Source organism: Spodoptera frugiperda, chromosome 9, assembly GCF_023101765.2.
Source record: "Spodoptera frugiperda isolate SF20-4 chromosome 9, AGI-APGP_CSIRO_Sfru_2.0, whole genome shotgun sequence".
NCBI lineage: Eukaryota > Metazoa > Arthropoda > Insecta > Lepidoptera > Noctuidae > Spodoptera > Spodoptera frugiperda.
In genome coordinates this window covers 9,649,890-9,666,892 of record NC_064220.1, presented here as the reverse complement: position 1 = coordinate 9,666,892, position 17,003 = coordinate 9,649,890, and the positions used below count along the sequence as shown (strand labels likewise).

At 38.9% G+C, this 17,003-nt stretch overlaps 1 protein-coding gene across 1 annotated transcript; it reads right to left on the bottom strand.

Annotated features, from left to right (window-relative positions):
- Positions 1-6,625: 6,625 nt before the first annotated feature.
- On the bottom strand, positions 6,626-10,803 carry LOC118271174 (ecdysone oxidase-like). The gene is made up of 3 exons (XM_035587127.2): positions 10,309-10,803; positions 9,110-9,243; positions 6,626-8,415 (listed from the first exon to the last, which is right to left on the bottom strand). The coding sequence occupies exons 1-3, from the start codon at positions 10,454-10,456 to the stop codon at positions 6,844-6,846; spliced, it is 1,854 nt and encodes a 617-aa protein (XP_035443020.2). The 5' UTR covers positions 10,457-10,803; the 3' UTR covers positions 6,626-6,843.
- Positions 10,804-17,003: the final 6,200 nt, after the last annotated feature.

Below are 17,003 nucleotides of genomic sequence, written 5' to 3'. Positions count from 1 at the left end.
TCTTTGACTGCCAATAGAAAACTGTGGAAGGCAAAGGCTCTAACGTCTAACGTCTAACGTCGGTCACCATTGACCACCATGGCGTTCAATGTGTTAAGGCTTCTGATTCATGAGGGTGCGGGTTCGAAAACTGCCAACGACAAGTACCAATGTGCCTTTTCAATTTATATATTATAAGAATATTTAGACACCACTAATTTTTTAATTAAAGTTTAAAATCGTCAACCTGCATTGTGCAAGTGTAGTGATATTAATACTCAAACCTAATCCGTGCGAGAGGAGGCCATTTGACAGCAGGGGCCACTTATAGCTCTTAATGTGTTGAAGTGATATAATATAACATCAGAATCGTAAACTAAAATAGTAAGGATAGACTGATTTTATTCTTAAAATCGCGTCGCTTATCACTTAGTCCTCAACCGGAGAATTCAATCAGTTTTACTCGCAAGGTGATCGTGGACCTTAGGGTGTGTGCATAAATAACGCGACTGCCTCGCGTCCGCCCTTATTTGTGCAGCGATATATTGCTGGCCTTAACTAAAGAACCCAAGACTTTATACCAACATTCATTTGAAGTTAATTCTATCATACATATTATTGTAGAAAGAAAAACATAGTACTGTTACTTGTCTTCTTTTTTTGGGGAATCAGGGATTGGGAAGATTGAGAAGGGGGCCTTCGCTAACCCCACTCACACAACGTAAGCGTTGTTTCACGTTGATTTTCTGTGAGGTATCACTCCGGTCGAGCCGGCCTATTCGTGCCGAAGCATGGCTCTTCCACACTTTTCTAAGTCTCCCACACTTAAATAAACTTAAAAAAAATGGAATGGCGGATTTTTAACAGTTTGGATTCATAAAAAACATGTTGAAAATTGGAACGTAGGTATTGCATGATACGGAGCTGTGGCCTGCCCCGCAGGTTTACCGGGGCTCCGGCTCGAAAAGCCGGAGTAGGAACGGGGTAGTTTTTAATCAGTAAGAGTCTGACACTCCCTTTCGCCTCGTGCAAGGCGGGAAAAATAAGTTCGTGTGTTACAAAGACACGAATCACGTCAAAACGGCTGAATGGATAGAGATGAAATTTGTAACATGTGTAGATTAAGATCTGGAATAACACATAGGACACTTGTTATCCCACGGGGCCGCGGGGAAAGCCGCTGGCAGAAGCTAGTTTTGTATGATGTCACAGCTTCTTTTTCGTTAGTTATGTAATAAACCACTAGTGTGGTCCCCTGTACTGTACTATAAACTTACTGAAACATACCTATGCATATATTTTTATATGAACCCGTGACATTTCGCAAAATACATGTTAAAACAGGTGATTAGGAGTTAATCTCGAGATTATGCAATGTCTTATGTCAAAGTCGAGAGCGTGAGATCTTCGATATATCTGGGATTAACAGCAGAACTTCGATCCACTGTATTGGTAATCCTACTGAGTATGTGCCTTATATAAAGGTTCTCATTAGAACTTGAGACGGGATATTTACCATGTTTATTTATGTCTATGAGTTTACGATATTTCGGCACTGTTGCAAGCGCCATGATCGCGGATGAACTTAATTTAAAAACTCACAAACAAACAAACTTTCACATTTATAATCTTAGTGTGATTTTGTATAGGTACCTCAAGTATAGTACCAAAAACTTAAAGGGTACATTACAGATAACAGTTTACAACTATCTCAAAACGCAAAAGGGTAGGCTAAAGTGCTTGCTTAGCAAGCGCCATGATCACGGATGAACTAAACTCATTATTAAAAGTAATATGATTTTCGTTTTCCAAAATTCTTAAAAAAAATCAAAGATTTTTCCTTTCCGTTTTATACCTGAATCTTGAGTATCACATATTTGAGTCATTAGTTCTTTATTCGTGTTCTAATGACCCACTGGCCAATCAGGGTCGGTTGCCCAATTCAGTTGCGCAGTTTCATTGGTTACCGCAACGTTACCGCGTGCCCTAATTGGGTGAATTCAGTATTGTTTACCTAATGCGTGAACTGTAATTCTCATGCATATTGTCCGGTTACTACAGGTTGTAAAGACTTATGACTGATATAGGTAGAAATATAGTTATTTTACTTTCGATGCTGAGTGTTTTTACCCTAACTAGTGGTCGCCTAGTGGTCGAAATTCGATCATATACGATTTAATTTACAATACCACTTAACATACGTTCAAGGATAATTTTTATTTAACGAATTGCTATTAGTTTTGTAAAATTCAAATTAATATATTCCGGCGCATCATGAACAGGAAAACTCTATGTATTCATATAAGACGTGAGAATATCATCGCAATGTCTGTCGATTTTGACGTTTTGTCAAATACGATCAGATACTATGCATGGTAGTGTGTGTAATGTTTTATTTATTGATTTAATGTACTTTATAAGCATTATTTTTGAAAAATATTTGCGTTCTGCACTTCTCCTACACATAAACTACAAGTGTACCTACCAAATCCTACGTTCGCGCAATTTTCGTAAAAAGTACGCATGTGTCAGTTTACAATCAGCTCAGCTAATGGCTGTTGCTGAATGATCCGACGAACAATATCAACCATAAAGAACATTTGGGTAGGTCTCGTAAATGCTCACACTGTTAGAATATAATTACACTACAAACACAGGCAGTACAAGAGTAACTCACGGTCTTCACATCTGGCCTTCATCAGGGACCTTCCAAGCGGTCAGATCATGTACTCTTAGAGCACCAACCGGTATTACTACCAACACCATAATTTGTCTATGTTGTAACCATCTTATTAAAATAACTTAGACATAAACACAATGTCACCCATTTGATTAACAAGGTGTCGTAACAAATTGTGATCCCACAGATGTTTTATGGTATAAGCCGGTAAACGAGCAGAAGGATCACCTGATGGTAAGCAATCGCCTCCGCCCATGGACGCCCGAAACACCAGTTACAAGTGCGTTGTCGGCCTTTTGGGGGTTAGGAATTTAAGGGTTGTTGTGGAATCGGGGATTGGGAAGATTAGGAAGGGAGGTAATTGGGCCTCCGGTAACCTCACTCACACAACGAAACACAACACAAGCGTTGTTTCACGTCGGTTTTCTGTAAGTTCTGTATCACTCCGGTCAAACCCGTCCATTCGTGCCGAAAGCACTTAAAATAAGTCTTACAAATCCAACCACTGAAATGTATTTGTTGACATCTACGTGTAATAATAACGTACAATTCTGCCTACCCCAAGGAAGTGAGTGATATCAAGAGGGTCGGCCATCAAACGCTCACTGTATTCCGGCACATTAAGCACAGTTCAACATTAACTCGGTCGCGTCATTACCTTCCCGTAACCACTACCATTGTCCTCACCCAACTCGAAACGATCTCACTTTCTATTTTAAAGAAGGTTAAAAAATCTTTTTTATGTATTAAATAATTCAGAGCTTAGAGAAAAAAGCTTCAGGCTCTTCTGCATATTTAGTATTTTTTTAAAAACGTTGCCCAACACTAGGATTTTCTCTTGTATCGTGGGTACGTTTACAAACATACAGTTTCACATACACGTGACACCCAGACACGAAACAAAAATTTATAGATCAAACAAAGATTTGCTCCGTGCGGGAATCGAACCCGCTATACGTTTCACGGCAGCCAGTTGCCCAGCCACCATGCCAACCGTGCATATAGAAAGAAAGAAAGAAAGAAACTCAGATTATTTGCACCATTTAAAAAAAAAAACAATATATCTGTAATATTGTGTATGTAATTAGATATTGGCCAAAATTTTATCCATTCTCATCCATTACTATGTTGGCATAACCGCATAATGTCTGTGCAAAGACATATTTACATATATTTTATCTAGAACTATTCGAGTTCTGGAAACAATAAAATAATGTCCTATTAGTATTTTTGTTCACCAGATAGCGCTCGTTTGAACTTGTTGTTCTTCGTCCAATAGGGAATTACCTAGTGTCACACTATTGGACGTTTAATATTTGATAGTTGCTGCGACTGGACAAACAATCTCCTTCTACATTTATGCCATCTGGTAAGCAAAAATACGGTTTTATTTTTACCATGAGATCGCGCCGGAGCTCGTCCCGCCATGCACTAATCTAGCTGTGGGCTACCTAGCGGGTTTCCTAGGGCTCCGGCTCGACAAGCAGGAGTAGGAACAGGGTAGTTTTTAGTCAGTAAGAGTCTGACACTCCCTCTCACCTTACCCTGAGCGGGACAAGTCTTGGATGATTTTCCCCCATAAAAAAAATGCTCTAACCTGGCGCGGTAGCGGAGTTTCGCCCCGGGTGAAGCAATAATACGGTAGCCATTTTGCTTCAATTTCGACTTTCTCTGACTTGAATGCTGTAGTGAGATTTGTGTGAGATATTTGATCGTAGTACGGGCATCCGGACTGCAGATAATCATGTCCTAACAGCACTCCAGTAGACTTTGTCATGTAAACGAGCGATTTTATGACATCGTGAACTCAAATCGTTATACCCGTGAACAGTCAGGGCAAGCAGTGACCAAAAAAGGTAAAAAAGTATGCACATACAATACATTTAATAATATAATTATGATTTTTGTTCCCAAAAGGGATATTTAATATACCTACGTTAAATAGACTCACTCTCTATTACATGGGACTTATAACACAAATGGTGTAAAGTGAGTGTACTTTGTACGTGCCGTTATGTGCATCTCTGCCTACCTCTTTGGTGATAAAAAGCGTAACGTTGAAGGGACTTTAATACTTTCTACCATTTCTTCTCCTTGTATGATGCGAGTGTCATTCCAATTCAATATTAAATTCATTTTTAGTTCAATTGAAGTACTAACGTTGAGTTTTACAATAATACTTTGACTTTGTTATTGCTATTTTTTATTCATACTACGAGTACAGCTGTTAGATACTTATCATTAAAACAATAATGATTAAGCTGGAAGTCTAAATCAATTTTATAATGAAGAACATTATTTAAACATCGATGATTATAATGCATACACTGGTATAGAGTAAACAGCTAGTTTATATTTGTTAGTTCGTTTTTGTGTTTGTGCGTCCTACCTATTTTATTTGGAACATCTCATCGTAATCTCCGTTTCTTCCACTTACAGAGGTGCCTGAGACGTTGGAAAGAGAACTTACAGGGTTGATCGCAGACGTCACCATAGCCTTCTTCATAACTCCTCAGTCCTGGAGCAGCATTCAGTCACAAGCAACCAGAATTGTATCTTCTCTGGTGTTGCAAATGTCCTTAGGCGACGTTGATTGCTTACCATCAGGTCATCCATCTGCTCCTTTAGCGTCCCGATGCCATATACACATCAGCATTTTGGCACATTTTACTGCATGCTGGTATCAAGCTGTACTTTCAGGCCTTTCATGCCTGTATGAAGATCGATCGGGACTGCGAAGAATTGCACGGAGTTACCGTGACTCCAATTGGAGCAGGAGTTGGTACGGGATGGTTTTTAGTCTGTTAGAATCTGACACTTCGGAGCTGCGGACTACCTAGCAGATATAATGGTGCGCTCCGGTTTGAAAAGTAGGAGTAGGAACGGGGTGGTTTTCAGTCAGTAAGAGTCGGACACTACCTCTCGCCTTGCTTAATGCGAGAGAAGACATTGAATGATTTTCCCCCCTTAAAAAAAAGAGTGATACTCTCTCTCGTCTAATCCACGGGAGAATTCATTCGATGATTTTCCTCCATCAAAGGAAAAAGTAAACATCATGAAGCAATTTTATTACAGAGATGAAACCCAGGAGACATTTTTAGTACTTGCGAAAATTACTCGAAGTGATTGACGCTAGTGGTTTCATAATAACAGTTAATGAATCGATTTCACTCGATTCGATTAAAGGGAAGTCAGATAATTATGTACAAACCTACATACATATGCACAATTCGTATACATTAATACTTGCATGGGTCTTCCTTCCTTTATACATAAATGTTAATGGACATATGTATATAATATGACTTGAATATCGAATATATGTATAACATAATTTTTTTTATGGGACAAGCCCGCCACCACCTCCCATACCGCTGCAACTCCTGTAAGCCAGAATCTACAGTAGATACAACCTTGGAAACACCGGAACACTCCATTCCATTTCTAGGAGGCTGACTGGTCACATTTGTGGTCCAATCCTTTGCAATGAACCCTAATAAATGAGGTTACTATGTTGCATTCCTAAACACGCCCGTTATCACCCGCATGCACAATGTTGGTAACGATTTATGAAAATTCGAATATTACAAAGATAACATTAATGTAACTACGAATGAAAACATTAAAACTCCTATCGAAACTGAAGGTGAAAACAATTTCCCTAACCATGTTTTTTTGGGGGTGGAAAGCATCCAATGACTTCTCTAGTCTTGGGTGAGGTGAGAGGGAGTGTCAGACTCTTACTGACTAAAAACCACTCTGCTTTGAGCTAGAGCCCCGGTTATTTGTTACGTTCTGGAGATTGAACCTTGAATCAAGTACTTATAAGAATTTAAAAAAGTAAAGTAACTACTAGTAAACATTCTGAAAGAAATCGGTAAAGATATTTAAGCACAGCAGTACGTAGAACTCTTTTTTAATAATGAAATATTTTTCTTATACCTGCTTCAAATTAAAGCAGCTCAACTTCTCTCAAAGTTACTCTATATTTTGTCAAGGCATTATACATTATATGACAATGCGTTAAGATTGCTAGCAAATTGCAACTTACACTGTAAATGGACGAACTACAATAACAGCCAACAAATACATTAGGAGGTAGAAGTATTTAATATAATTATTGTATGTTTAGTTATCTCTAGGACTTTGGCAAGTATTGTCTTTGTATTTAAACCTACATAAAATTACACTCTATTGCGTGCATAAAAGTCTTCTTTGATCATATCAGCAGCTTTCTCACCTACCATCATAGTCGGGGCGTTAGTGTTACCACTCGGTATCAATGGGATAACGGACGCATCCACTACTCTCAGTCTGGCCACACCGTGCACCCTCAGTCTCTCGTCCACAACCCCATCCTGTCCCATCCGACATGTACCAACTGCATGCAGCAACGATGCCACAGTATTCTTCGCATAACATTCCCAAAACTCATCAGAACCCCATTCTATATTTTCACACGCAGTCACACTCAATTTGGGTATACTTCCTTTGACTTCTTTAAAGTATGTAGTGTTTATCAAAGTATTCATGCGTTTCACTCCTTCGGCAGCTACCTTGAGGTCATAATTATTTCTAAAGTATCCCAACTCAATCATTGGATCGTCGAGGGGATCTTTACTTCGAAGTTTCACTTGCCCTCTAGACAGAGGGTGTAGAAGGACAAGGAAAACATAATCTATTTCATTGAAAGCGTTGCTTGCTGCTTGTCCAAGGCAAACCCTATCTTCAAGGTTAGCTACAGTTTTACATGCTATAAAGAGAACAGGAGCAGCACCTGCTCCAATGTATGTGTTGAAGAATTGAATGTGTGGTTGTAAACTGGATGGGTAGCCGTACTCACTACTGTTCAGCCTAAAGTAACCACTTTGTACCGGTACAGGTAAGGTATCTAAATGTGGAGCGGCTACTACATTTTGGACAGCCGATTCTAATCCACGTTTCCCTTTAAAAATTAACGGTATAATCTGGTGATCGTGTAAATTTTTACCAACTGGGAGATTTACCAACGTCTTTATCTGTAACTTCGACAATTCCTCTTGAGGTCCTATTCCTGAGTGTAAGAGAATTTTCGGACTATTGAATGTACCGGCAGAAACAATCACCTCTTCAGTAGCGTATACGTGGATGTATGTCTTACTAGATGTGTACACCTGCACACCATACGCACGCAACGTGCCAGGATCAATTAATACTTTAGTAACTGTGGAATACTTGGCCACTTTAAGATTAGTTCTGTCTTTTGCTGGCTTTAGGTATGATTCCGCAGTACTAGATCTCCTACCACCATAAATATTGAAATGTGGTCGAGCAGCTCCTACAATTTCTGGCCCATTTATCTCTAGAACTCGTGGTATACCCATTTCTTCGTAAGATTGTAACCTGGAGTCATCTATAGCATTGGTTGAGGACAAAGGTTGTGGTCTGGAGGCTTTCACAGGACCAGTTATTGAATGGAGCCGAGCATTTTCTGGATGCTCAAAGATTACTGGATCTTTCATGTCTTCTAACTTCTTGAAATAATACAGTACTGTCTCCCAGTCCCAGCCAGGGGCTATACGGTTCCAGTTCTCATAATCCTGGGGCTTGCCTCGTGCGTATATTAAGTAGTTGGTAGATGAACAGCCTCCGAGTACTTTACCTCGGGAGTAGCTAATGTATCCACCCGGGTGCGCCTTGCCAACGTCCTCATCAAAATAGGCTTTGTAATTCCAATCATATTCAGTGCCTTGAAGAGTTGGGAAGAAACCAGGAATCTGAAATGGAAAAACAAACAAAGTTATAGTTGGCACAGTAATAGCAAATGAAACGAGAGCCCAGGTAAAGTTCTTTTGATCTTAAAGTTCTGTGCAAAGATTCTGGAATGTCACGGACGGTCGTAGGTATTAATGGTAAAAGAAGTATTGTTATATATTCTAAACGTATTTACAATTGTGCATATTTACAACATGCGTATGTTTAACGTGAATTAAGAATTAACAATAATTACGTAACGTAACTTTACGCCTTTTAATTCCCGAAGGAGTATGCAGAGGTGCACATTACAACACCAAATACCACAGTACAATGTACACCCACTTTTCAGCATTAATGTTATAAGTTCCATGTAATAGGAGGTGAGCCTATTACCATAATACTGAGCACAATTCCAGACTCCGTGTTACTACTGAGAAATTTTCCAATAGCCAAAAAGCTCAGCAATACTTTGCCCTACCCGGGAATTGATAAGCCTCTTACGCGGCAGTCGCACTTACGACCACTCGACCAACGACGCATTCCTGTACGAATATCACAGTTAATTAAGTCATATTAAAGAACGAAAACTAAACGAGAGCGCGTTCGGCGTCCGGATTGCCCGGCGCGAATGAACCACCCAATCAGAGCGACGTTAAACGTAAAACAAACTCGTACTAAGGGTACTGTATTTATATTTAATAGGTGGATACTTACCACACTGGTAAGTGGCGGGTCGCCTCCAGTCTCAAGCAGCAGCACTTTAAACTCTGGTATTTCTGATAGGCGAGCAGCTACCACAGCGCCCGCCGACCCACTCCCGACCACAATGAAGTCAAACCTCTCACCATCTGCATCAATCAAGTAAAACATAAATATATGATCCTTGTACCTAGATATTTGTTACTAGGAGAGATAGCTAGAGATTCATCCAGATTTATATATTAAACTAGCAAACTCGGCGAACTCCGTTTCGCCAATAATGATTTTCCGCAAATTTCCTGCTTTTAACTCTTAAATTTTCTTTACGTTTATAGCAAAGAAAATCTTACGGAGTCCAAGACATTTCCAACGAATGCAAAAACGTTCAAATCGGTTCGTGCGTTCTGGAGTTATAGCGTCAGGAAGGAAAATCCAACTTATTTTCTTCTATCTATTAATTAATAAATAATCCCGACATTAAGACACTCTCGTGGATTGACTTAGTCCTGTCCAAGTTAATAATGACTTTTATAGGGAGAGGGGGGATCATCCAATGACTTCTCCTTCCTCCTCGCCTTTGGCAAGGCGAGTTGTGCATTATAATAAACTAGCTACTTACTGCGCGGTAAAAACCACTCTGCCCGGCTCCTACTGGTCATAGCGTGATGTTTTATAGCCTATAGACCTTCCTCGATAAATGCACTATCCCACACAAAAAGAATTATTCAATTCGGACCAGTAGTTCCGGAGATTAGCGCGTACAAACAAACAATCAAACAAACACTTCAGCTTTATAATATTAGTAAATATTAGTATAGATATGTCCGGCGTTGTATTGGGCTAGTCAACTTAAACTGACTGGCTACCTAACTACTGGTTCACTGTTTTTAGTGTGAACGTCTATAAATCACAAATATCTCGACCTCAATGGAACGTCATGCGAGTCAATAGAGTCCAGTACACTACTGCCAATCGGTTCATTATTATTAAATATAAAAAAAAGGTGGGGCAACCACCTTAGGATTTTCTCCTGTATCGTGGGTGCGTTTACAAACATACAATTTCACATACACATCACCCAGACCCGAAACAACAAATTGTGGATCACACAAAGAATGCTCCGTGCGGGAATCGAACCCGCTTCACGTTGCACGGCAGCCAGTTGCCCAGCCACCGCATCAACCGTGCAGTCAAATTTATAAAGCCATACATACCTGATATCTCGTAGTTTTCAGGCCAACCTGTTTGGAACACTGCCTGGGAAATGCTCAACACACGTAGCAACCATTGCGCTAAAGACGTGGACCCTACTGATTGCAGGATCTTAAAGAACTCGTTTACTATGACGTTTATAGATATCATATTAAAACCGATGTAAAATGGACTTTTTGTGTTTAACAATAAGTCTTTATTTTATCTTAGCACGTATGTTGTATGTTGTTTTTAGTATTAAATTAATTCGTTATAGTTGATGAGTTTATTAAAAAGGTGTGGGCACGGCTCGCGGCGGTAATACATGCCCTCGACTGATACATATATGTGTAGCAAGTAGGCTTATTGTAAGGTATTGCTGTGCGGCCACGCTTCTGAACGAATGGGGGATAATCCTTGTAGATACTATTCGAAATAATCACCTTTTTGTAGAATAAAAAATGATTTTCTTTACCAATAACTTAATAAAGACTTAAGACCTAAGTACAGCGTTTTATTTTCTTGTTGAAGGTGGACAACAGACCACACCCATTTTTGGGTCATTTTGAAATTTTGATTTCATTATTTTTGTTGCAAAAATGTTGAACGACCGCTTCGTACGTAATGAGTAGGCTGTTGGTTACGCAATAAGTTTTGAGTTTCAAAAATATCGAGTGACTTTTTTTTGCGTAATATTTTGTTGTATGACCGTGGGGCTGCCAGACAAGTGGTGGTTTTGGTTTCGATTCTTGTGTCAGGTCTTTTAATTTAGCTTAATAAACCGTGGTTAAATGTTTGGCGATAGCCTCACCCTTAATATAATACCACTGTACAATGTACACCCACTTTTCACCATTTGTGTAGTAAGTCCCATGTAATAGGGGGTGAGCCTATTGCCATATACCGGGCACATTTCCAGACTCCGTGTTACTACTGAGAATTTTCTGAACACAAAAAGGCCCAATAATACAGTGCCTGACCCAGGAATCAAACACGAGACCCCTTGCCTGGCAATCGTATGAGGTATTTTCTTTAACTGAAAATAAAATGTTATATTGTTTACATTACTTGGCATTACACCTGATTGACGTTGACTTTCGTGTCCTCTGTCACTCTCTCGCGTCTTATCTCTGAAAAGTTTCTGTAAAGAAGTTTCTTACTTCTCCATTTCCAAACTCTTTCTTCTTTTCTTGCTCTCCTGGTGAATACTTGGACTTGATGAATGATTCACTGCTAATCCTTTGGTTCTTGAGTCAGTCTCATAGCACTGCAGATTTTTTACACGGAGACACGCAGACAATGACATCTACACTGCAGATGGACCTCTTTTGTCTACCTCATCACCCTTCTATACGGTAGACATGAAATCTATCTGTCTATTGATATCCCACCCACTCGCACGAAGCGCTTTGCTTCAAGCTTCCTTGTGCGAACTGCTAGGGAGTGGAACTCCTTGCCGGAGTCTGTGTTTCCTGATGGGTGTAACCTGGGTGTCTTCAAAGCCGGTTACTTATGGATAGACGTGCTTCATCGTAGGCCGCATCATCACTTACCATCAGACGAGATAGCGGACAAACGTCGACCCATAAAATGTAAAAAAAATACACTGCAAACGAAACTCTTTCGTCCACTTCATTACCTTTGTCGCTGGCCGCTTTTCTTATCGCTGGCATCTGAGACTGTCGAATTGGAAATAATAAATTGGAATCCCTATACTATCCTTTATATGCTTATTATACCTATACTTATTACTCTTTGATTGGAAGCCAGAGTTTTTTTCGTAGAAGAGTTTTTGGGGAGTCGTGAAGATTGCTGCTACGAGAGATTCTATGGTTCTTCAACCAACAAGCCACGCCACAACTAGCACTGAAAGTCCTCTCGAATTAAATGACGATCAGTCTATGCATCGAAGCAGCAGGGTTTATCTAGTGGTGGCTTAAAGGGTTTGAAGTAAATAGGTCTCAGGAAGCGAAGTATTACTGGGCTTTTTTCGGTTTATCGAAAACTTCTCAGTAGTAGCACGGAGTCTGGAACTGTGCCCAGTATATAGCAATAGGCTCACCTCCTATTACATTGGATTTGTAACATAAATGGTTAAAAGTGGGTGTAAATTGTACAATGGCATCACGTGCCATAGGTAATGTGCACCTTTGCCTACCCCTTGGGAGATAAAAGGAGATAATATATTATTATAAATTAATCTCTGTTCCCTAAACGACTGTCAACCTAGCGATGGTTTAAAGGATTTGAAGCTATCAATGAATCACTATTGGACTAAATATTTTTGATGTAATCTAGTTTTAGTTAACCTTCTCACTAATAAGTAGTTTTCGGTTACAAAATGTGGTATTCTGGTTAACCAGTAGTCTCTAATTCATATATCAGTTTAAGGTACTTGTTAAACGATACCTTAAATTAATGTGTCGTTAGTATTTTAATTACAGATTAATGTTTTATAAGGTGAACCGTATGACGTAATAAAAGTGTTTTATCATTTAAATTAATTACCTTATTTATGAGGATAACAGTAAAAAACAAATAATGTTATTCAAATGTTGTTTTTTTTGTACTTTTTTTAGTTCACTGACTATGCCCTTGTATTGTGGCATGCGTACGATTAGCTACTTGGATTAATTTATTAATCCAAGAAATTTAATTGGATTAATTAATTTTCTAACAGTTTACGCCGTACTCAGAGTTATTTAATAGTTCTGTACCTTTAGTACGAGTTTGCTTTAGTTTAAAGTAATTCGCGTGTGGCGCTCTGATTGACCGATTCGAATAAACCAACCAATCAGAGCGCCGAACGCTCTCTCGTTTCGATTACTTTAAATGTACAGAAAATTCGTACTAAGGGTACTGGAATCTGCGTGCTAAACGTGAAGATTATAGTAAACTCCTATCTTATGTAGAGAAGAGTCACATAGTCCAGTACTAAAAGACACGAGCTAATGATGATGACGATGATGGAAATTATCCTTTCTGGTCGGTATTGTTCGTAAAAAAATTAAGTCATGCCCGCTACACGTTGCACAGCAGCCAGTTGCAGTCAATCTTATGTATGTATGTTTGTTTTAACCTGAAAATTTTTCACAGTTGCCTAAGTAATTTAATAAGAAACTATAAATTATTATTATTATATTATACATGATGTTGTTTACTAGGGGATCACATAAGCACATAGGAGGTAGCCTGTAGGGGTCCCGTAATCAAATTGTTGGAACAACAGCCCCAGGCACATTCCGACGCTCGCAAATAAGTGGAGATAGAATAGGGACAATGACTAAACATGTTATAATGTCACTTCTAGGTAGGTATATTTTCCAATAAAAAATCTGTTAAAAATTTTATTAATCTGATTGTAAAAATGACGCATTGGCTCCCACTCTTAACTTAGATTCGTTTTATCCAAGTATCGTTATCTTACTAGTATATGGCAATAACTTAGATTCGTTTTATAAAATAATAATACCGTGTCTAATATTTTTTCATTACCTAACTGATGGGCTAAAAATATTTTCAATTTTCATACTCCATCATCATCATTTGGGTTCTTGATTTTTTACTAAAATTACATATTTTTTACATTTCTGGTGGAAATGCACCACTATAATGTGAGCAGGGATTGTATACTGAATGTAATACTACAGGCATCATTATAATAATATATCTTGTCCTTTATAGTGACGTAATATGCGTCTTCAGGAGGATGTCGCACAACGATATACAGTTTCAAACGAGCTTCTAAACAGTGCAGTAATTATTTTCACAAACATTATTATTTCACATTTGACCGAGTAGACGTAAATGCAACTGTCGAACAAAGCATCTCTGGGTGAATTCTCGGATGATTCAAAGTATCGGTGATATTTTTGAAAATTATGTGTTTGAAATTATGATTGTGATGATGTACAATTACTAAAACTATCATTATTTTACGTTAATCATTAATCCTAGGACCCAATCGCCAAATCCCTTATCCCCAGAAGTTCGGCAACGCATTTGTAACTCATCTTGCGTTGCGGGTATCTATGGGCCGCGCCTATTAATTACTATCAGATGATATGTCTGCTGGTGTGCAGTCCTACAGGTAGGAAACAGGTCCTTTACAGGTACAAGGTTTTTGAAAACAAGACATAATGACTGATCAGAGGACATGTGACTTTTCCTAGGACAGGAATCGAACTTCAACAAGCTCAACCATTGACGACTCCATATTCTTTAATTCACTTTACAAATCGAACCTGAACTGAAAGGTAGGATACGTGCCCTGTGCTACAAAAAGGAGTTTTAAAGTAAACTGATCGTATAGATTACACAATCTTATTTTCACAATGCGAGTTCAAATTCGGGATGCCACTCACGTTTTTCCCGAAACGGGATCTTAGTATGCCAGCACATCAACCTACCCTTAACTGTCCCATTCTGTCAATAGATTATCAACTATATAACAAAGAGGTTAAAGATGAAAATTGAATACAGAAATAGTATAACTTGATCGGCTGGTGTGTGGACAATGAACACTTTAATAGTGTTACATTCACACCCTTTCGAGTAAGTACTGATGGTCCCTTGTACTCTCTATGTACGGCAAGTAAGTTAACAAACTAGAAACTTTAAGTGTGGGAGAGCCATGCTTTGGCACGAATGGGCCGGCTCGACCGGAGTGATACCACGGCCTCACAGGAAACCGACGTGAAACAACGCTTGCATTGTGTTTCGTTGTGTGAGTGATGTTACCGGAGGCCCAATTACCCCCCTTCCCAATCTTCCCAATCCCGATTCCCCAACAACCCTTAAATTCTTAACCCCCAAAAGGCTGGTATGGCAATTGTACAACGCCTCTGGTGTTTTGGGTGTCCATGGGCGACGGCAATTGCTTACCATCAGGTGATCCGTCTGCGCGTTTACCGGCTTATACCATTAAAAAACTTACTAAACTTACTGTAAAAATAATTATATTTTAATCTGCGATAGATTTACATTAAATAATAACATAGAAACCGAGAAAAAAATTGTGGAATCAAACCTGAACTCTTTTCCAAGCAGTCACAAGGTAGTCAACAAGCTACATGATAAAAAGATATACTAATAAACGAGCCTTCTTTCCTCCTGTTGTCCGAACTCCGGTTCGTTTAACACGCAAACATCGTTACTTAATAGTGTGTACGTGTGTTGTGTCTGTATGTTGTACAGGATGTTGTTGCATACATATCTACACATGATTTTTTGTAACTAGGTAATCCCATGTAGGACTACGATCTTTTACCAGTTAAAACATAGGTAAGTCCCGTGTAATAGGTGGTGAGACTATTGCCATATACCGGGCAGATTTCCAGACTCCGTGCTACTACTGAGAAATTTTCGAAAAACCGAAAAAAGCCCGGGCGAAGTATTGCTTACTTAAAAATAAAATTATTAAACGCCATAATCAGGCTCACGCCATATGCCATATATTTTTTTATTTAAAAAAAAAAAAACATTGCCCCACATTAGGATTTTCTCCTGTGTCGTGGGTGCGTTTACAAACATACAAGTTCACATGCACATGACACCCAGACCCGAAACAACAATTTGTGGATCACACAAAGAGTTGCTCCGTGCGGGAATCGAACCCACTACACGTTGCGCGGCAGCCAGTTCCCCAGCCACCGCACCAACCGTGCAGTCAAATATATATATATATACCGTATGCCATTTTCAAAAGGTATATTGGAAATGTAAGTAAAAGAAAGTGGTGTAAAATGATTCACCCTGTAGGTGTATGCCTTTTATTGGTTTCAGTTCATTTAAAGCTATTTTGAGATCATTCGAGAATGCTGTGCCTTGTTTTGGTAAAATATCGTTGTTCTCAGATAGTTTTAAAATAAACTCTAAGTTCTTATGACTTATGGTCTAGATTGTCTCTAGTCTTTAAATAGATATCTAATGTAGCAGTAACTAGTCAGATTCGCAACTAAAATTTGATATCGCCAATTTGTCGATCATCCAAAATATGGTGTCAAATAATTTATTACAATTGAATCATAAATAGGCACCTTTGAAAAAGAAATGTCAACAAATAAATAAATAATAGTCTGTCCGTCCGTGAATGTCAGTATCATAATATATGGAAACTGAATCAATGAAACCACATGGAAAATAGTCACAGAAAAATTGTATCTTATAGATTTTGACACTATACTAGAACACTTACAACATTCATTTAACGTTCATGTAAAAGAAAAAAAAAATAAGAAAATCAAACGAAGACTCGAAAAGATAAAAATAATCATAGCGAGGGTCGGTTCGACCATTCGGTTTTATTAGAACCCTCGATCGCCGATACTGGGTCGATAAGACCGGAGCAAATGCGAACAGTTATCAATGAAACACTGTCCCATCAGGGACCAGATAAGTGCTTGTGAGACTGAACAGTTGAAGTGTTTGCGGTTTTGAGGACCTTTTTTGTGACTCAGGTCTTTTATACCCCACTACGGTTGGTGGAGTGTTACGATTTATGAGTGTATGTTATTGGTGTGACTTAAAAGATTTTGGTTGGTGGTAGGAAAATTGTGTTTGGTAATGGTTTATTAAGGTAACCAGTAAATGGCAAGAGGCTTGCTCCTTTTCGAACTGATGGCGCATGGAAGTGGGGACTGAGAAATTAAATAGCGTAATTATTTTCATCTTTTTTGTTGGGGGAATATCGTCCTATGACTTCTCCCGCCTTGGCGGA